Consider the following 22840-nt stretch of genomic DNA (forward strand, 5'->3'; position numbering starts at 1 on the left):
ACTCTTGTGCCCTATACATGCTACTCATAGCAGACCTAAACCAAGGCTCATGGGTACTCTTCTGCCCTATACATGCTACTCATAGCAGACCTAAACCAAGGCTCATGGGTACTCTTGTGCCCTATACATGCTACTCATAGCAGACCTAAACCAAGGCTCATGGGTACTCTTCTGCCCTATACATGCTACTCATAGCAGACCTAAACCAAGGCTCATGGGTACTCTTCTGCCCTATACATGCTACTCATAGCAGACCTAAACCAAGGCTCATGGGTACTCTTCTGCCCTATACATGCTACTCATAGCAGACCTAAACCAAGGCTCATGGGTATTCTTCAGCCCTATACATGCTACTCATAGCAGACCTAAACCAAGGCTCATGGGTATTCTTCAGCCCTATACATGCTACTCATAGCAGACCTAAACCAAGGCTCATGGGAACTCTTCTGCCCTATACATGCTACTCATAGCAGACCTAAACCAAGGCTCATGGGTATTCTTCAGCCCTATACATGCTACTCATAGCAGACCTAAACCAAAGTGAATGTGAACTCTTTTTTTTTTCTACTCATAGCAGATAAGTTAATGGGAACGCTACTGTGCCTCGCATTCTGTTCTTGGCATCCATACTCTCAAGTAAATGCCCCCCCCCCGATATTACCCTAATTTAAGCAATGACCGAAAAACAATTGGCACTCACTGTACCTGTGGCTTATGAGTGGTATAACTCAGATGGAACTGTACTGCCCCCCCTTTTCTCATGTCATTCATAGCTTGAAGGTGCCCTGCAAACTAACACTGTCCTTACACAGCCTCCAAGTTCGCTCACAGCATAATATATGTAAATGTGTTCAGAAGCACTGGTATGTAAAATGATTACACATGTTACATGTATCTTAACCATGATTGAGATTGAGTCTCTTTATTTTTCTGTTGAGAAAATTATTTGTAGTTTTATAATTTCTTAATTTCCTCAGGAAGAGTTACCGGAGTCTGGGCCTTTACTGGCTGGGATCGCTCATGATGAGTCTTATCGTCTTCCTGCCTGGAAATGTCATAGGTAATGGGGAATGTGGGTGGCAGCGGGGTTACAGGTGCTATTGCTATTTTTGTAGTTTGCATTCGTTTTATGTTTGGATATGGTGCCATCTAGTGGGTTGGTATGGAAAGTACAACTTCTTTTCTCTCGAAATTCTAATATCTTGTGAGGTATCCTTGACTGTGCTGGAGATCCTATGATGCACCCCCACGAGGAAGACTGGACAGTTCCTTCTTTTCTGCCATCAAGTTTGGTCGTTTGTTGGGGGACCTTCAAAGAAGAACAATGGATTCCTGATAACAAAGAGAAGCTGCATTGCTAAACCAATAGTTTGGGCTTTTGTATAGGCATTGGATAGACATTTTCCAGGCAGTGTCATATATTGGTATTACCTGGCCATAAGATGGCAACAGCTGGCAAATGGTGTTAGTACCTAGGCATATTATGAAAGTGCCTGGCAAACGCCTATCTGATTCCTGTATGAGAGGCAACACTGTTGCCTTTACCAAATCTTGTTAGTAACAGTAATTCAGGGCAAGGACTAGATGCAAGGACAAACATACTGCTTATAAATCACTTGGCTGGAGGCATGCTGGGTTAAGACCTTATTGTTACACGAGGAGCTGATTTACAGCTGTAATTAAGCCATTACTTTTCAGAGCAATTAGAAATAATATTGGCATCCTCTTGAAAGCACAGAGTTAGTTTAAGAGTTCCTAAGTGTGTGTATTTTTGGAAGGGAGCGAATGGCCAAAGGCCTTAACATGGCCATGGGCAGTTAATAGGTGGGTAAAAAGCCAAACAGTACCCACAGGCAGTGTCCCTCCTCACATCCCATCTCTCCCACCTTAATTTCCAATGGGAATAGTTGTGGCTTGTGGGTAGCACTTACAGTGGCACCTAACGGCCACAATGAATGACCATACTTCAGGACGCTACTGTACTTCAGGCTGTGTAGAAGAATGTGCTCTCCTTTGTAGGGAATAGAAGATTTTGTTTGATAGTATGTTTTCCTCAGGAAGAGGATGTACCTTGATGCATAGCGTCCATGGTGTACGCACCTGGCCTTCAAACAGCCAAAGGTATCCAGTGAGAACAGTCTTTCGACCACATTCACTGTGAGACGTAACATTCTGTGACACTGGTTTACTAAAAAAACAACACGTTGAGGTTGATCACCTTCCTGAAGAGGAGCAAAGGGACGAAAATATTGAACTTGGCTCAGTAGGCAACGTGCTCGCCTTGGAAGCAAGACGACACGGAGCACCACAGGTTCGATTCCCGGGTCCGCGCTTAGAAACCTCTGGGAATTAAGCGCGTTATAAATAACCTATCATATCATAACTGCTACAATGATTACACGCTTCCTTTGAACCTAGTATTGACTTGCTGCGGGCACAAGTCAGTGCATTTGAGTCGACATGCATTTAAGCTCGCACAAGCACCCTCACCTGGCCACCCTCTGCCGCATGAATAATACATCTTCATTTTGTACGAAATGCCTCCTTCTGTCTTCCAATTTGGATACCCTGCGGGGCCAATCGTCCCCCACTTGCAGATAAGTCCCAGTGCAAAGAGAACACTACAGTAGTGACCATCTCAGTAGAAAAAGACTACTAGTCTCGGGAGGATAGCTCAGGAGCAACGTGCTCGCCTTGGAAGCAAAGCGACACAGAGTAACACAAGTTCGGTCCCTGGGTCCGCGCTTAGAAACCTCAGGGTGTTAAGTGCGTTATAAATAACCTATCATATCATACTCCCGCTGCATACCCTGTGTGTACATTGCTAACCATAGTAATTTCTTTGTGAATCTAAAAGCACTTTCAGGAGTAGCCATGAGTTACTCTTAGCAACTTCTTTGTGCTACAGCCCAGTGACCTTTGAACCCATTGCCAGGAGTTACATTAACAAATGCACGTGCCAAAACCTTGTCGTACCTCCTGCTCAACAAAAATGTTCGCTGCGTCATTACAGTTCGACAACACATTCGATTTCCAAAGTAGCTTGTACAGAAGGCAAACATTATTTTTCAAATATTGTATTGGAAATCTAGTTTTGGGCTATATGGTTTATCCCCATTAACCCCTTTGGTGCAATTTGCATGTACAAACATATTGGTCACGTTTCTGGTGCTGTATTTAAGTTCCCTTGTTCTGTAGATTAAGGTGCTGATTCACGGAACTATTTGCGCCGAAAAATGTGGATTTGTCCGCCATTCTGCCCGCAAATCCCAATTTGTTAAACAGGGATTTGTGGGCAGAATGGCGCACAAATCTCAGTTTTTTCCGGCGCAAATAATTCCATGAAACAGCCCCTAAGGGTGCTAAACTTGATTTCTAGAGCCCGAATTATGTTTCATGCCCAGGATGCAAGTTGCACTTCTGCCACCGTATTTTGGGTTTTTAACAGCATTTTGTCATCAGCTGTTGGTAACATAGCTCAGGTTGATGTTGAGCTCTGTGTGCAACCTGCCAGTTGCAAGCTAGAATGCTGGCAATCACTGCTGGAAATGGAAAACATTTACTGGGGGAACCCTCTCCTCCTTGACGGGGGATGGGAGTGTGGGGAGGAGTGGCAGGGCGAAGGGGCGTGGACCCAGGCCATGTCACGCAACACCTTATCTCTTCATAGAACCCAAGGCTGGTCATTTGCATAAAAGCAAATAGCATTGTTGGAACATAAGAATGCCCACAAATTCAAATTTGAAGATTGGCTGATAGTGATCCAGCAAGAAACTCTTTTGAGTGAGTTATGGAAGTTGGCCTCTGTTCTTTTCATCATCAGTCTTAATACTCACCCTAACAAAAATAAATCTGCAAATAGCAAGACATATATATGCCAATTTGGACTGCTACTAAACTGTATGTGAGGCTTTGGCTGTTTCTGCATTCAGTATCCGGAGTCGTGAGGGAAAATTGCTATCCTGCTGCCAATGGCACCTCAATCTCCCGAGGTCCTTAAATAAGTACCAGCTTCAGGTGGGTAATTGTATTATAATTATTGTCATTATTACGGACAATTTAATAGACTTCATTCAGCGCCTTTCCAAACAGGTTTTGGTCTTTTGGGAATTTCAAATACGATTCCGTGTCTCCAAAGTTTGCCTTTCGACACCATTTTGTAGGCGCCCACTTTTGCTCAGTTAGGCCGGGCAATGAGAACAAATGTAGGTGCCACTGGCGCACTTTGGTTTGTTCAGCAAATAATCGCTTTTCAGCGCCATCTGCGGGCAGCCATGTGTAGTACAGGCATCATCTTAACGTCCGGTGCCAGCCACATAGGTTTCTTTCCTGTAAATTGCTTTTTGTTGCCGTCTTCAGGCGATCATGTTTGTATAGTTCCGTGCATACGATCTATTCTGGTGCCAGATTTAACAATGCCAGCTTCTGGTACACTGTGCCATCGACTATAACTTGACATGCCATCCACCTGTGTAGGGATGTGGAGATGTAACTACATCCGCAGTTGCCTTTCAACGCTATGAAGGGTGGACGTGTTTTTACACCCTCTCCGAATGGGTTTCAGGCTGCGTTACCTGTTCGAGATCCGATTTCCTATCTCCACATGCAGGAAAAGCTTCGAACCTGATCGATGTACGTCATTCCAATTGTAAAGTAATCTATCCCACGTTCTGATTAACGTGCATTCTCGGATAATGTCACACAGATGGCAAGCCAACATTAAACTGAAATTGACATCAGTAGATTTGTGTCGACACAGACTAGACCCACAGCAGGATAAATATTACACCTCTTCAGGGAGCAGTGCCGCTGCTAGGGAAGGATACGACAGATGTCACGGACAGTTATGGAAATAAATAACACATACTGCAAGATGCAAACTGAACATTATCCTCATGTCAACACAAACGCAGAACCCGAGTTATAAAATAGTAATTCCACCAATGCATGCACAAACACAGAGAAAAAATGTTTACTCTCACCAAGGGATAAAATAAATTGCTGCATTGACACGCCTTTGGGTGGAAGAGGCATACTCTTGCAGAGTACCATTGTCATGTAATGTATCACGCCACACCTCAAAGCACTGAAAAAACCCAACAGGGAACTCGAAAAAAGAATGGAGGAAAAACTGCAAGCATACACAAAAAAAACACATACCAAAGACAGATTAGGCTATACAAAGCCAAATACTCGAAGCACAAAAACGCAGACTACAACGAATGGATCACAAAATCAAGTGACACCCAAAAAGAAATGTTCAACATCATAAACAAAATATGAAACCCATCCCTGTGCAACAACACACCAACGCCTACGCAAAAACGATGTGACGACCTTGCAGAATACGTCAAAAATAAAATCACCAGCATCCAGCAAATCATAGAAAGCAAGGCAAAAAGCCCCACTGACCACCTCAACCAGCCAACACCAGAACCACTGACTAGACTAAACCGCCTACCGACTCTCAAGTCAGATAAATTCAACGTGCTGGTGAGTGAAAGTAACAGAGCTGGCTCACCAGCAGACCCATGCACACCAGACGTCTACAAGATCATCCTCACCCAGAAAACACTGTCAGAATGTTACTGCAACCTCTTCAACCACTCACTAGAAACAGGAGCCATGCAACGAGCATTCAAATCAGCCTACATCAAGCCACTCCTCAAAGCTACTTCAGGAAACACAGCAGACCTAAACAACTACAGACCAATTTCAAATATCCATTAACCGAGAAACTACTAGAAAGCTACATCTATGAACACATCTTGGAATATGTAGAAAACAACTGACTGTTAGATCAGGCACAAGTATGTTTCCGTCCCATGATTGGCTTGGAAAGTCCACTACTATCTATATGGGGTGATCTAAAGACCAACACTCCAACATTAACTCAGCACTAATACTATTCGATCTCTCAGCAGCCTTCGACACAGTCAATCACAACACACTCATCAATAGACTAGAAGATATTGGGATCGGGAACACAGCTCTTTGCTGGCTAGAATCCTTCGTGACAGTAAGAACAAACAACCTGGATAACGCCTTTCAAGTCAACACTGCAGATTACAACAGGCACGGTTCCACAGCGCTAACCCATCACTCTTCAACATCTACATGACGCCCCTGATGAACCGCATCAAAAATCATGGCCTCACTTGCTATAACTACGCAGATGACACTCAAATCTATAAATTGAATGCCAGCACAGAACGAATCCCAACACTCATCGACTGCCTCACTAAACTAAACCAGCGCGTGAGCACCAACAGCTTTAAACTCAGCTCGGACAAAGCCAAAATCTTAATCGCACTCAACGATCCGCTGAACATTATTCCCATTCTATGGCCCATTGAGCTAGAAAAACCACCTGAACCATCCAAAGTTATCAAAAACATTGGAATCCTAATCGATAATGATTACTAACACTAGAACCACAAGTAAACTCAGAATTGAAGAAAGGCTTCTGCCACCTACACACACTCAAGAAGACACTTCCTTACCTCTCTTTTACACACAGAACACTCACCGTCATTTCTTTCATGTCAAGAATAGACTACACCAACAGCATCTACCTCAGAATACCAGAATACCTCATGAGGATGCTACACCAAATGCATCAGAATGCAGCAGCAAGACTACTCATGAGACTCACTAGAAGAGAAGATATCACCCCAGCACTAAGAACACTGCATTGGCTACTTTTCAAAAAATAAATCTTCAAAACTCTCTGCATAACACACAGACAAATACATTGCAAGGAATGGAATTCATACAGGAAAAAAATCACCATCTGCAAACCAACTCGAACACTAAGATCCAGCAACGACATCCGCCTCAAACCAAAACAATACGCAAAACAAAAGTTTAGGGGATCAACATTCTCCTGCATAGTGGTGAAGCTATGGAACTCTCTCTCAAAGGAAATATGAACCGCAGCAGATCACCTATAATTCAGTAAGTTATTAAAACATGGCTTTTTAAAAGACTGATCTTAAGAAATCACAAGAGAGCGAAACTCCACTGCTGCAACGTAAGAAAACACTATGAAACCGGACCATCCAAAGAAATATCCAAAGCTAAACCGAAAAAGGAACAAAATAAGTCAAAGGGCTAAGCCAATGTAAATACAACCCCAACATCCCCAGACAAACCCTGCTAATAACCCTCCCACGTTCTGCATACCCACCACCCAACCCAGACCTTCACCACAAACCACCCAAACTGCAAGAACTCTACCAATTCTCCACAACACCTAACACGCACATGAAACACCTGCATAAAACCACACACAAAACTTCACACAATGGCAATCAATTTAAACCATACCAGCACTCAGTAGCTACCAACAGCACATTAAAGCTCTCTTGCACTTCTCCCTCTCAACCCCACTAATTAACTTGCCCAACCCCCTTCCTTTCCAGATCCGCCTGGAGACCCTACAAAATGGCAGCGGTGCATGGTTCAAATCACAGTAACATAACAACAAGTACATTGAGGCAAAGCCTTTGCCATGAAAGATGCATACTCTTGGGGCCTGGAGGATAGCTCAGGGGCAACATGTTTGTCTTGGAAGCAACGCATAGCAAGACGGGTCCGAATACCGGTCTTGCGCTTCGTAACTGGTCTCCGGTATTAAGCAGGTTCTAAAAGAAAAATTATAATGATACTCTTGCAGAGTACCATTGTCATATAGTACATTGATCCAAAGCCTTTGGGATGAAAGATGCATACTCTTGTAGAGGATCATCGCCAGTAGTGCATTGATGCAAAGCATTTGGGGCGAATGATGCATATTCTTGCATATGGCCGTTGTCATGTAGTACATTAATGCAAATCCCTTGGTTTGGGAGATGCATACTATTGCAGAGGGCCAGCATCATGTAGTACATTGATGAAAAGCCTTTGGGGTGTGTAAGGGTTCAGAAGTAGACTCTGGACACAAAGGTGGCATGCTTGTTGGCATAGACTTTTATTTAACAGAAAATAAGGAACAACCTTACTTGTCCCTATAACTAATATGGGGTTCCCTGCCTCAAATACAATGAAGGATGTCAGAATGTCAGTCAAAAGTAAATGTCCAAAACCTATTTTCGTGCCTTATACTTCAAAAGAAAAACTATATAACAAGTTTGCCCTCACTCCAGAAGAGTGACTCCTTCCTTCTGCATGGTTTTAGGAAATTCATAAGTGATGGGGGAATATCTTTCTACTGCTGGGGGTCACTAGGCCTTTCTATCAACAATCACAATCATATCCGGATTTTGTACCAGAGGATATTTCTTCCCTCCTCTGGTGTTCTCTTGACTTTTGCCAAAGGATATTTCTCTCTTCCCCTGGTTTTCTCAAGTTTTAAATGTCTCTTTCTCAGGCCCGGTTCACTATCCTGCTAGGAATTATCTTGCATGTGCAATTCTTCAAACCTCTTAACCTTTTGGGTCTCAGACACCCACTTCGGGTTCAAAATATCTCTCTCAGGCCAGGTTCACTATCCTGCCAGGCGTTATCTTCTATGTATTGCTCTCCAAACTTCTCAACATTCGGGTCCCAGACATTTATGTCTCTTCTGGTTTCTTTAGGGTGCTCTTTCACCCAATCTGTTTTGTTTCTCTGTTTGGTCCCACTGGGACGAGGAAGATGGTTCTGCACTTCCGCCTGACCACAGCCCTTAGGGTTTCCCAGTGCCTTCCTACTCCCCCTCTGTGTACCTTCTGACTTGGTCCGCAAGGGTACTGGTCCTCGGCAACACTGGCATGGTTGGCTATCCTGCCAGGCGTTATCTCTTATGTATACATTTCCAAACCTCTCAACATTCGGGTCCCAGACCCTTATCTCGCTTCTGGTTTCTTTGGGGTTCTCTTTCACCCAGTATGTCTTGTTTCTCTGTTTGGTCCCACTGGGATGAGGAAGATGGTTCTACACTTCCTCCCAGCCCCAAGTCCTAGGGTTTCCCAATGCCTTCCCAGCTCCCCTCTGTGCATCTTCTGACTTTGTCCCTGAGGGTCCCGGTCCTCTGCAAAACCGGCAAGCTTCTCTGGCTCCCCCTGGTATCTCGTGGTCTGCTCTCAGCTATCGGCAGCTCCGCCATGCCACTTTCTGGCCCTATGTCGAGTCTCGCCTGAACCGTTCGGATGGCTTGCTTCCTGCCACCGGGTGTTGTTTCCCAGCCTTCAGGTGAGCCCTTGCTCCGTTCAGCCTTCTTGGATGCTGACTTCCTTCTCCTAGCGCCCGGGTATGCAGTGCATCCTCCCAGTGTGGCTTTGCTCCCCAGCTCGATGCTCCTATGGGGCAGGACTGACTCTGAGGAGAGTCCTATGTTGGTTTTCATGGTAAGTCGTCTTTCGAGTCTCAGATAGTTAATATGTTTGTTTGAGTTCCGCAGAGGGCTCCTCATTGCCCTGTTCTTCTTTGTATCAGTACTCTTCCTCGTCACATTACGGTCAATCTGATAGACAGGGTTACCATGCATGGAGTAACTAAGAGAAGAAAGAGGTGACCAAGATGGTGGGGGTTCTTTTGCGCTATCTGTGTTGTTGCATGAAAAATGTAGGGTGGCGTGGTAGTGAACATACCTCATTCTCCTTTGATAGTCTTCCCTTTTTCCATGGATGGGGTCCCCTCCCATGGGATCCTCCCTCTGAGTACCACCCCTAGGGGGACTATCTGTTAGAGCTCTCACCTTGCTAGCCCCTGGACCCTTTGAGTGGAGGGAACATCCATTATCAACTTCAGCTCGGAGTCCTACAAAGAAGAGCCTTTGGAAGTGCCTGAGGTTCACCTTGTGGCTGATAAAATCTGAGTTTGGGCTACCGTACTGCAGACGTCGCCGTTCCGAGTTGAGGCCTGGAACTTGGGAGATCTTCAGCTTGTGCAACAAGACTTACCTTGTGGTCTTAGTGAACCCCTTTACGTCGCCATGCATCGGTGGCTGTCGTCCAAAACTGCTTACCTGCGTCCATTCCTGTCCTGAAAAGGGCCTTGCATCGAGTTCTGCTGCATTCTTCAACTGGGAGACCTTGCACCAACATTAGACACCGACCAGAGAGCTGCTCGAACCTGCAACCCCTGGAAATCTAGGGCTGAGGCTGACGGTGGGAAAAGCAACCTTGGACCTTCTTCAATCGACCTGCCAAGTCCTCTGAAGAATCGGAGTACGAGGGGGGGAGGGGTGGGCGAGTTGTGGCAATACTTACCTGACCTCTAAACTCCCTTTTAAAAGTTTGATAACTTTTCTTAAACCTTTCTAACACTTTGACTTTGCCATTGCTTGTTCACACAAGCAATCCGGAAGTTGGCAACACGTTCGTTAGCTAGTTTAACTTGTCCCCTGACACTTGGAACTGTTCACTGGACCCCAGAGACCCTACCTTCATTTTTTCCAGCTTCATAATTTGTGTGGACCTTTGCTTAACTTTTGGGCACAAGGTCCCATACATCTTAGCGATGGACTTTGTGAGTTACGGTAGATTCTCTGTGGACTAATACTAATCTGTACCTTTCTTTTCAGGAAGTTGATATGTATTTTGCTCTACACCAGTACTTGTATACATGTATCTAATTTTAGTGGTGTGTGATAATATTACCTGTTAGTAGTCATTTTACACTGTGTAATTTGGCCATAAGTAAAGAAATATTTTTATACCAATTTGTCTAAGTATGTTCTTTGACGGCTTTACTCTGTGCGCTCATTGTGGACCTTCTGCAAGCTCACTACCTCTTGAGACTTAGCCTAGACCACTCACCTTGCTACCTTGAACTGGTTTGGCTTTAGCTCCCAGAGCTGTCCCTGTCACAATATAGGCTGGCCTTCTATACATCTATGCAACAGGCCAGAGTATAGCAAATCAGTCCTAACAACAAAGATGCATACTCTTTCAGAGGCCGTAATTATGTAGTACATTGATGCAAAGCCTATGGGGTGGAAGATGCATACTTTTGCAGATGATCGTAGTTATGTAGTACATAGAGGCAAAGTCCTAGGGTTGTAAGATGCATACTCTTGCATAGTACCGTTGTCATGTTGTTCATTGATGCAAAGTCCTTGGGTTGGGGGATGCATACTCTTGAAGAGGACCATCATTATTAATACGTTGATTCAAAGCTTGTGGGTGGGAGATGCATACTCTTGCAGGATTCACTTCCCTTGCTTTCTCTCGATGCGGGATTCACTTCCCTTACTTTTCAACAGTTTGTAGATCAAAGACTTTCGATTGTACTGGGATTTTGCTTTCCCTCCTTTATGACCACTTTGACCTATCTTGGCGGCTCTCCTACGGCCTTCTGGTATCTGTAGTTTCACTCAACATGGGATTGACCAGAGTCTCTCGAGTTGGCACTCACGTTGTGCTGGTTCCCTCTGCAGTTGGTTTTCCCTTTTACAATTTACAGTTCTTTGAACTATCCTCAAATGGCCACTCTGCGACTTTCATTCAACACAATTCGGTTCTTATCGGCTTTCTCTTCGACTCACTGGCTGTGATGCAGGAGTCTCCCTCGTTCCTGCTTATCGGCGTAGGCTTGCCCCGTGTACCGTTGACATCTGCCGCAAGTCCCTTGTGCTATTGTTCGCAGTGTTATGTCCTCTTCCACAAAGGTTCTGCGGGCCCTGTACAAAAAGGGCAAGGTTGCTTCTCTCCTCGCCACCCTCTCGATGCCCGGCACCTTTCTCCTTCTCTTGAACTGCTGTGACTGGTTGGTTGTGCCTTTGTGCTGTCTGCCGTGCTCTCTTGTTCCACCTTTTATCCTTGTGGGGAAGGGAAAGGGCTGTCAAGTGTGTGTGGTTCTGATCACTCACCTTGCTACCTTGAACTGGTTTGGCTTTAGCTCCCAGAGTTGTCCCTGTCACAATATAGGCTGGCCTTCTATACATCTGTCCAACAGGCCAGAGAATAGCAAATCAGTCCTAACAACAAAGATGCATACTCTTTCAGAGGCCGTAATTATGTAGTACATTGATGCAAAGCCTATGGGGTGGAAGATGCATACTCTTGCAGATGACCGTAGTTGTGTAGTACATAGAGGCAAAGTCCTAGGGGTGTACGATGCATACTCTTGCATAGTACCGTTGTCATGTTGTTCATTGATGCAAAGTCCTTGGGTTGGGGGAAGCATACTCTTGAAGAGGACCATCATTATTAATACGTTGATTCAAAGCTTGTGGGTGGGAGATGCATACTCTTGCAGAGGACCATCATTATTAGTATATTGATTCAAAGTGTGAGGAACTCATGGCGACAACAGTAAAGACAGACACAAGTGATCACATTTCAAGGGTGTTTATTGAACAATAAATGCAGGGTGGAAAAACACCTAAACTAAACCTAAACCTAAGATCAAAACAAGCATCGACCATCAAATAAAAATAAGGCAGTCCTAGGTGCGTTGTGTCAAAATAAAAAGGGCCTATTCTAAGAAACCTATTGCCAATCCTTATGCTAAATACAAAAGAAGTGTGGGACAGGGTTTGAATAAAGAAAAAAGTGTTCTCAAATCATAAGTCAGGATGTGATTGCCAGGGTTCTCCCTTCTGCACGTTTTCAGCATGGGTGAAGGTGGGTGTCATGAACCGTCGTCTACGTCCTTTCTGGACCTCCTGGTCCCTGACTCACAGGGGATTGCATGCAGTTATCCTTCCGACATGGCCACCCGGAAAAGAATACTCCGGATCGGTCTATGCGTTCCACGCTGCTGATCCTACAAAAGGGACACGCCCCCGCGGCTCTGCACGTCTCAGTGCTACCGCTACCTGTAGTCGGACGTGCTTAGCCGGAGTTCGATCGGGGCTCTCGCTTGATTCCTTGTTCCCAGTCCCTTGAATTCCCTCCTGTTCCCTTTCCTCCCCAATCTCCTGGAAAACCTTCCACGCTCGATTCACGGTCTTCCGTGCCTCCGAGCGTACCTTAATTACTTCCTGGAATTACCCTGGACTTGTAGAACGCTCCTGGAAACTGAACCGCTACTCTCACGCTGGATGCCGAAGACCGGCGTTCGGGACTATACAAATCCTGGACCGTAAAGAAGAAGAAATCCCAGAAGGTCGCAAGTACACAACAGAAACAGGTGAGAAGGGGAGAGACTTGTGACAGTGGGTCTCCTGAGCACAGCACACACTCGAGCTTTCCCCAGCACGAGCCAACAGTTCCCCTCCAGCTATCAGGTTCTCAGATGGGTAAAAAGTCTCTTTTCACTAAAAAGTCTCTTGCACTTGAGGGTCTGATAGTTCTAACAAACAAACACAAAGTTCTGTTCTACACATTTCTTGGGTCACGGCTTCACCCTGAGTCGCCTTTTTCTGGGCGCTGACCCTTCAGAACTATTTTGGGTGATGGTTTAACCCACTTGGGTCTCCCTCTTCTGGGCGCTGACCCCCAAATGACAATCGGTATTCTCTCCCCTTGCTTTCTCACAATGCAGGATTCACTTCCCTTGCTTTCTCTCAATGCAGGATTCACTTCCCTTGCTTTCTCTCGATGCAGGATTCACTTCTCTTGCTTTCTCTCGATGCAGGATTCACTTCACTTACTTTTCAACAGTTTGTAGATGAAAGACTTTCGATTGTAATGGGATTTTGCTTTCCCTCCTGTATGACCACTTTGACCTATCTTGGCAGCTCTCCTACGGCCTTCTGGTATCTGTAGTTTCACTCAACATGGGATTGACCAGAGTCTCTCGAGTTGGCACTCACGTTGTGCCGGTTCCTTCTGCAGCTGGTTTTCCCTTTTACAATTTACAGTTCTTTGAACTATCCTCAAATGGCCACTCTGCGACTTTCATTCAACATAATTCGGTTCTTATCAGCTTTCTCTTTGACTCACTGGCTGTGATGCAGGAGTCTCCCTCGTTCCTGCTTATCGGCGTAGGCTTGCCCCGTGTACCGTTGACATCTGCCGCAAGTCCCTTGAGCTATTGTTCGCAGTGTTATGTCCTCTTCCACAAAGGTTCTGCGGGCCCTGTACATAAAGGGCAAGGTCGCTTCTCTCCTCGCCACCCTCTCGATTCCCGGCACCTTTCTCCTTCTCTTGAACTGCCGTGACTGGTTGGCTGTGTCTTTGTGCTGTCTGCCGTGCTCTCTTGTTCCACCGTTTATCCTTGTGGGGAAGGGAAAGGGCTGTCAGGTGTGTGTGGTTCTGATCAATTGCCTAACTTTGCCTGACCCTGGTATTGGGACATGTCAGGGGCTCTCATGTTAGTCCGTTCTCTGATGTGTCGTGCGAAAGTGTTCATGTCGGAAAAGGGGAGGGGGCAGTGGTTTTGAATGTCCCACATGGCAGTGTGGGAAAAGGTGTTGAAAGAAGGGGGATACCGCCTCTCACCTGTCGGTGTCCCACTCCCACTTCCCATGGACCCCCCATCCATGTGATCCTCCCGCACTGGTCCACCCCCAGGACCTGGATCCAAAAGCGATGACCATGTCCTGGCCACCTGGATTACAGGTCCCCGGGGACTAGACAGGGAGACACTTTCAGGTTACTCTTGTAGAGGACCATCGCTAGTAGTACATTGATGCAAAGCCCTTTGGGTGAAAGATGCATACTCTTTCAGAGAGCCGTCGCCAAGTACTACATTGATGCAAAGCCTTTGGGGTGAAAGATGCATACTTTTGCAGAGGGCAGTAATTATGTAGTACATTGATGCAAAGCTGAAGAGGAGCAGTTACATGCCTCTGCTGGAAATTCCGCCCCCCTACCTCCTGTATGTTGGAAGCCTGAGATTGTGCCATGTTTGACACCATCACTTGTGACCAGAACACGGCAAATATTTCAAAAAAAGGTACCCGATGAGAAAACCCTATCAAATGTATCCTTGAAGAGATGACAATCTGAGGGTGGAACTCCCTGAAGGAATATGGAAAAGGGTGAAGAGGAGCTGGTGACGTCACGAAAGAAGAGCATGATGCCCTGAGAGTACTGGCTGAAGAGAATGCATGGATCTTAAAGAAACTGATGACGAAGTTAAGAATCGAGTAAAAAAGGAGATTGCACGTGTGAGAAGCACTGCAGAAAATGCAAGCCGTTCAAAATGTAGAGATGCTGCAACACAAGTAGATTAACTAATCTTAGAAGCTGGCTATAAGTAGTGAATAGACTGCAGAAGAAGCCGCCAATGTATAGAAACTGGACATCGTTGTCATGAATTTAGTAGGCACGGACCCATGGAGAGGAAAGGCTGAGAACTGCGTTGCAGCAAGAATAAACTGAGATCGTGGATATGAATGGCGAGGCTGTCTGGCCTGGTGTCAAAGTTAACGCAGCCAAGGCCGGTTATCTGTTCTTGAAGGCGGTGAATGTGAGAAGCTGAATGAACTCTTGTTAAGGTGCAAAGAAAGAACACAAAGCATGCCAAGTTCTATTCATTTAAGACATTTAAATGCTGCAAAATTGACCAAATCGTGCTCTCCTGTCAAGTGAGCCAAGGATGGAAATAGAGTGGAGCATGGAGTTCTAGAACAACGATAGTGAAGGCCTGTACTCCCTTATATTCCCAGATCCAAGAATACTTTGCAAGGCCAAGTTCAAAGACAATCTTCATGACAGAAGGCATGGGTGATGAGAGATAATGGGCTAATTGGGTGGTGAGGTAAAGTCAAGTCCACCTCCTGGCAGCTGGGTCTGAGCTTGCGTGCTGCTAAGTGAACTGAATGTTCCAGACTTGGCATGAGTGTGCCAACCAATTATAGAGGGCTGTATAACGAAGGGCCTTATAGTTTGAGAGCCAATGATATACCGTGTACTTAATAGTGTTGAAGATGACATGTTTTAGAGGTAGGCATAAGTTGTCCACCTGACAGTAGACATCCAATCACAATCCCAGCCCGTATAGAAATTATACTTAGATGTTCTCCTTGAACCTATCACAATCCCTCGTAGGTTTTTCTTATTTGCCACGTAGTGTGACACCATGTCTGATGTATTTTTTGCATAAAATGATGTTTTTATGAGAAATGCACTGAGAGCTCGAGCAAACGCCCGTGGATGGCCGTAGTAACTCCCTGTTTTAGATCATTGTTAATAAAACAGCACCTTTGCCATCTTTCTGAGTTGGTTCGATTATTTGGTATCAGAGTTATTCTGCATCCCCGTCCCTCACATTCACAATACCCAAAGGGCCCTACGCTCAAAGCCCTTGGGGTGAAAGAGGCATACGCTTACAAAGTACCATCGCTAGTAGTACATTGATGCAAAGCCTTTCGTGTGTAGGTACATACTCTTGTAGAGGCCAGTAATTATGTACTACATTGATGCAAAACCTTTGTTGTGTAGGATGCATACTCTTGCAGAATACCGTTGTCATGTACACTGCTACAAAGCCTTTGGGGTGGAAGTTGCATACTCTTGCAGGTGGTCGTAGTCATGTATTACATTGAGGCAAAGCCTTAGGGGTGTAAGATGCATACTCTTGCAGAGGACCTTCTCTACCAGTACATTGATTCACATCTGTTGAAGTGAACAATGCATATTCTTGCAGAGTAGCACAGTCATGTAGTACATTGATGCAAAGTCTTTGGGGTGGAAGATGCATAGTCTTGCTGAGAACCATCGCTAGTAGTGCATTGATGCAAAGCCTTTGGGGTGGAAGATGCATAGTCTTGCAGAGGACCATCGCTAGTAGTGCATTGATGCAAAGCCTTTGGGGTGGAAGATGCATAGTCTTGCAGAGGACCATCGCTAGTAGTGCATTGATGCAAAGCCTTTGGGGTGGAAGATGCATAGTCTTGCAGAGGACCATCGCTAGTAGTGCATTGATGAAAATTGTTTGGGGCGAAAAATACATAATCTTGCAGAGGGCCATCATCATGTAGCCCATTAATCCAAATCCCTTGGGGTGAGAGATGCATGCTCCTGCAGAGGGCAGTCGTAATGTAGTACACTGATGCAAAACCTTTGGGGTGGGAGATGTGTACTCTTTCAGAGAGCGGTAATGATGTAGTACATTGATGCAAAGCCTTTATTTTGTACGATGCATACTCTTGCAGAGTACCATCATTATTAATAGATTGATGCAAAGCCTCTGGTGGGAGATGCATACTGTTACAGAGAGCTGTCATTATGTAGTACATTGATGCAAAGCCTTCGGGGTGAAATATGTATACTCTTGCAGAGGACCGTAATCCTGTAGTACATTGATGCAAAGCCATTGGGGTGGAAGAGGCATACACTTACAGAGGACGTCGCTTGTAGTACATTGATGCAAAGCCTTTGGTTTGTAAGATGCATACTCTTGCAGAGGGCCATCATTATATGGTCCATTGCTGCAAAGGCTTTGGGGTGGAAGATGCATACTCTTGCAGAGGGACATCGTCATGTAGTCTATTAATGCAGATCCCTTGGAGTGGGAGATGCATACTCTTACAGAGGGCTATCAACATGTGCTACAGCGATGCAAAGCCTTTGGTATGTAGGGTGCACACTCTTGCACAGAGCAGTAATTATGTAGTACATTGATGCAACGCCCTTGGGGTTGAAGATTCATACTCTTACACAGAGATGTCATAATGTAGTACATTGATGTAAACCCTTTGGGGTGGAAGATGCATTCACTTGCAGAGGGCTGTCGTCACGTAGTAGATTGATCCAAAGCCTTTGCAGTGGAAGATGCATACTCTTGCAGAGGGCTGCAAAGACCTTCGGGTGAAAGATGTATACTCTTGCAGCAAGTACCGTTGTCATGTAGTACATTGATGCAAAGCTCTTGTACTGGGAAATGCATACTCTTGTAGAGTTCCATCTCTAGTAGTACATTGTGGCAAAGCCTTTCGGGTGGAAATGCATACTCTTGTAGAGGCCCCTATTCATGTAGTAAATTGATGCAAAGCCCTTGAGGAGGAAAATGCATACTCTTGCAGAGGGCCGTTGTCATGTTGATACAAAGCACTTAGGGTGGAACATGTATACTCTTGCAGAGGACCATCACACGTAGTAAATTGTTGCAAGTCCCTTGCAGTGCAAGATGCAAACTATTGCAGAGGATCATAGCTAGTAGTACATTGATGCAAAGGCTTTAGGGTGCAAGGTGCATACTCTTGCAGATGACCATTGTAAGCAGTACATTTATGCAAAGCCTTTGGGGTGGAAGATGCATACTCTTGCTTAATACCGTTGTCATGTAGTACATTTATGCAAAGCTTTTGGGGTGAAAGATGCATATTCTTGCAGAGTGCTGTCGTCATATACATTGATGCAAAGCACTTGGGATGGGTAAGGGTTCAGAAATAAGGCCTGGACAGAATGGTGGCATGTATTGGGGTATAAACCTTTTTAAACCTTTATCAATTAAGAAAAGGTTGGGCAATGCTTCTCCCTAAAGCTAAGAGGGGTTTCCCTACATCCAAGTAAACTAGTGAATTTGCCAGGAAGTCCAAAACTAAAAGTTCATCACTGTCGTGTCCCAAGATCTACTTCTGTCCCTAACACTAATAATCTAAAGTAACTGTGCAAGGATGATCTCTTCTCAAATCAACAAGTGTTCTTGGTGTTTTGAACTAACAGAAAAATTCCCAGTCTCTCTGGTAATAAAGGTGATGAAACAAACAATGTTCATAAATGTAAGGCTTCAAAGCTAGGGTTAGCTTCCATTCCCCTAGACTTCTTCTCACTTTCTTTCCTTTTGGACTTGTGAGCCCCTTTTATCCTTTTAGGAAAATGTCACTGGACAGTTTACAGGGATATGTTTCTTGGATTCACAACACTATGCTTTCAACTTGATACAGTTTGTTATTAAATGTAGAATTCTTTTTTGATCAATTCCGGGGTGCTTGAGCCTTCTAATCTCTCACATGGCTGTGGGTACCAGACTCACAATACAGCTTGGTTCACTCTTCTGCCAAGCTAGCATCCACTCATGGACTGTCTCACTTTCACATGCGTCCCATACCCTCTTATTCTTTATTATATTAGGTCTTGCCTTCCACATGGGTGTGTGTCCCAGTGGTTAGTTATCATATCCATTTGGTTCACTCTCCTAGCAAAGATTTGACTCCCCTGTCTTGTGGTATGCTATGTGTTTGGTTCAGTCTCCTGCCAAACACCTGATTCCGCTATTTTGGTTATTCTCAGCTTCTCATGTGGGTGCGGGTCCCAGGCTCGCAGTTCGTTATCATATCTGTTTGGTTCACTCTCCTGCCAAACATATGATTCTGCTTTCTTGGTAATCTTCGGGGTCTGTAAGGAAGGCATGGTATCAAACAGTAAGACGGACACAAGTGATCACAGTTCAAAGGTGTTTATTGAACTTAATTGGGTTTGAAAAATGCTTATCTAATCCTAAATCTAAAGATGGGAGCAAGCTACGACCATCAAATAACGCCATCCTAGTTGAGTCTGTCAAAATAAAAGGGCCTATACTAATAATCCTATTGCCAATCCTTACTTATAAATGCAAATAGTGTGGTAAACTATGTACATTACTGTCCAGCTAGACCATTGCGCTCCGACTTGCAGTACCTCCTTAAAATACTGAGGTATCAGCGGGAATGGCTGGAAGGTCGTTCATTCTCAGCTATGGCTCCCAAGTTGAGGAATTCATTTCCGCTATCACTAGGAGTCATGGGTGAATACCTCTCCTTCCATAGGGCACTTAAATCTCATTTATTTTAACTCAGTTACTGTACATTATTGAGTAAGAGACATTCTTGCGTTACCACCAATACCACCTCCTAGACACCCTTGGGCCTTAATTGCACTTTATAAATGTTTAAATAAATAAATAAATAAATAAACAATATTATGCCAAAGAAAAGTGTTCGAGAAATGAGCACGAGGATGCAGTTCAACACTTCAACATCAGGGCCTTCTGTGCCAAAGTCTCTTTACCATTCAAAGTCTCTTATTCCAGAGGGCCTGATGAAACACGACAAACATTAAAGTTCCTTTCTTGTTAGGATTTCACATATACCACTTCTCGGGTGCTTTACTGTTCACCCCGGGTGCCCCTCCGCCAGGCTCAGACCCACTGTGACACAAAATCTTCAATTGGTCTCCCTCCGCCGGCTCGGACCAAATATTTCACATATACAACTTCTCAGTGATTTACTGTTCTCCCTGGGTCTCCCTCGGCCGGGCACAGACCCACTTCAACACAACCTTCAATTGGGCTTCCTCTGCCGGGCTCTGACTAGATGTCACCACTGCATCAACATCGAAGGCTTTCGACTGTGTGCAGGGCTTTGCTTGACCCGTTGCAGGACCACTTTGATTCACAATTACTTGTTCTCCTTGTGAACTTTTGCTCACTTTCACTTTTGCCACTTCTCAAAGAGACCTTTGATTAAACACCAATGCGGTGCCAGACCACTCTGTCAAAGGCATTGTATCTTATTTTAAAGTTCAGTCACTCATCAGCAGTTCAACTTTACTTGCGTCTCTTATCACATGCGCTTTAACAAGTTCGTTCCAGGACCCGCCATACAATGTTGCTGCTTGCAACCTTGGCTTTAACACCGACCGGTCTTGTATTGGTCTCCCCAACTCACCTGCTGTGTTGATTTCACAGATGCTGTTTTGTTCTTAGAGCCAAGGACCCCACCTTGATTATTGATGCGGGAGGGCCCCTGGTATCTCCAACACACAATGCAGGATTCTTCAGCCTGGTTTCCTAGTCTTACGCTTTCTATTCTCGAGGCTTCTGGAAAGTAATGGTTCCTTATCGAAAAAGGTCAAGGGAACATCCCTCCTTGCGATCCCCTTCTGTTTTGCCGTCTTTCCTCTCTCATTCAGCTGCCATCTTGAAACTGCTATTTCTTTGTGTGCTTTGCCTCACGCACAGTGTGCTCTCGTGCTCCGTGTGAGGAAGCTTAAAGGAAGTCAGGTGTGTTTGTGATGGTCATTAATTTTCTGATCTTGCCTGACCATTGTATTGGGACACGTCATGTATACTGTTCGTGTGTTAGTCTGTTTTCTCTCATAGCGGGCTGTCCGTGAGAAAGTGTTTGTGTTGGAAAAGGGAGCGGGGGTAGAGTTCCTATTAATTCTACCTGGTAGGATGGGGTAAAGGTGTTACAGGGAAGGGGATACCGCATGACGTCTCGCCATCCAATATACCACTCCACCAAGACCCCCTCATCCAGGCCATCCTCTGCACTGGTCCACCCCCAGGAACTGGATCCAAAAGCGATGGGCGTGTTCTGGCCCACTGGATGACAGATCACCGGCGACAAGTGGGTGAGACACCTTCTGGTTTCTCACAGGTCCCAGAACCTCTTATACTTTGGTTTCTATATGGGTGTGGGTCCCAGACCTGCAATGTCCGTTCAGAGTGGCAGACCCTCTTCTTCCAATATTTCTATTCAAACCCTTGCTTTCCTGGACCTCCAATGCCCCCGGGGAAACCTGTGTACCTGTTTCCTGCTTCTCGTGGGAACTGACGTTTCCCCAGCTACTGCGTTGTTCCTCGAGGCTCCAGCAGCGTTCATGTGAATGGCGGGGTCTGCAGACGTTCTGCAGGCTTCTGGCTCTGTTTTGCAGCGCATCCTTATTCGCAGGCGGTTCGCCAGACCTTGGGATGTCCCGAGGTACTTCTTGGCAGCTGTCATGTAGTCCTTCCAGATTGGACCATGTTCATGCTCTCTGTTCCCTCAGTTCGTGGCTGCCCATGTGGCTTTTCTCCTCCCGTCGGTACACGGCTCCCGCAGTTCCTCCTTGGAGGAATGTTCTCTCTCTGACTCCCAGCTGAGGTCCTTTTGAACTCCCACGCTGGTTTGCTGTACTCGTTCGGGAAAATGACATCCGTTGAGAAGCTAAACAGCTCACTCTGTTTCTCTCAAGTGATCCTCGTACTCGTAATGATCTTCTTCACAGTGCTCACTTTCAACTCGGATGTAAGATACTTGGTATTCTCTCGTATTTTAGATTTGTCAAGCATATTAAAATGTCTGACCTGGCAACAGAGCACCTTTGCTCTACCTGGACAGGGGGAGGAAGTTTTGATGTTTGGGAAGGGGTTGGATGTATTAAGGTGTGGAAATACTGTGTTCCCTGAGAATAGTCGTCCCCAATCCCATAGGGGGCTTCTACCCCATGTGATCCTCGCTCTGTGCACCGCCCTAGGGGGTCTATTGTAGTGTGGACACACTGCCATGGCCCCATGGCAAAAGTCTCCCTATAGGGGGGAGGGACGACATCCTCTGATTCGTTCCAGATGGGAGATGCATACTCTTACAGAGGGCCGTCATGTAGTACATTGATGCAAAGACTTTGTTATGCAAGGTGCATACTCTTGAAGAGAGCAGTAATTATATAGTACATTGATGCAAAGACTTTAGTGTGTAATATGCATACCCTTGCAGAGGTATGTCGTCATGTAGTACATTAATGTAAATCCCTTGGGGTGAGAGATGCATACTCTTGCAGGGGGATGCAGTCATGTCGTACATTGATGCAAATCCCTTGGGAGTGCAGGATGCAAACTATTGCAAAGGGCCATCACTAGTAGTAGATTGAATCAAAGCCTTTGGGTTGAAAGATGCAAACTCTTGCAGAGGGACACTGTCATGTAGTACATTAATGCAAATCCCTTGGGGTGGGAGATGAATACTCTTGCAGAGTATCAACACTAGTAGTACATTGTTGCAAAGCCTTTGGTGTGAAAGGTGCATACTCTTGCAGAGGATCATGGTTAGTAGTACATTGACGCAAGATCCTTGGGGTGCGAGATGCATAATCTTGCAGAGGGATGTTGTCATGTACTATATTGATGCAAAGCCTTTGGTGTGAAAGATGCATACTCTTGCAGAGAGCCGTCGTCCTGTATTGCATTGATGCAAAGCCTTTTGGGTAGAAGATGCATACTCTTGCAGAGGACCATCGTCGTGTAGTAATGATCATTTCCAGTATATATTGTAGTCCTA

The 22840-nt window shown here is 45.3% G+C and overlaps 1 protein-coding gene across 1 annotated transcript in view; it reads left to right on the plus strand.

Annotated features, from left to right (window-relative positions):
• TM6SF2 (transmembrane 6 superfamily member 2) overlaps positions 1-22840 on the plus strand; it is a 354704-nt gene that overhangs the window by 231064 nt on the left and 100800 nt on the right. The window contains exon 5 of the mRNA XM_069649116.1: positions 978-1060. Coding sequence (XP_069505217.1) covers positions 978-1060 — 83 coding nt within the window. The remainder of the gene's footprint in view (positions 1-977; positions 1061-22840) is intronic.

The sequence above is a fragment of the Ambystoma mexicanum genome, chromosome 1p (genome assembly GCF_040938575.1).
Source record: "Ambystoma mexicanum isolate Mex_15411 chromosome 1p, UKY_AmexF1_1, whole genome shotgun sequence".
In the NCBI taxonomy this organism is placed as follows: Eukaryota; Metazoa; Chordata; class Amphibia; order Caudata; family Ambystomatidae; genus Ambystoma; species Ambystoma mexicanum.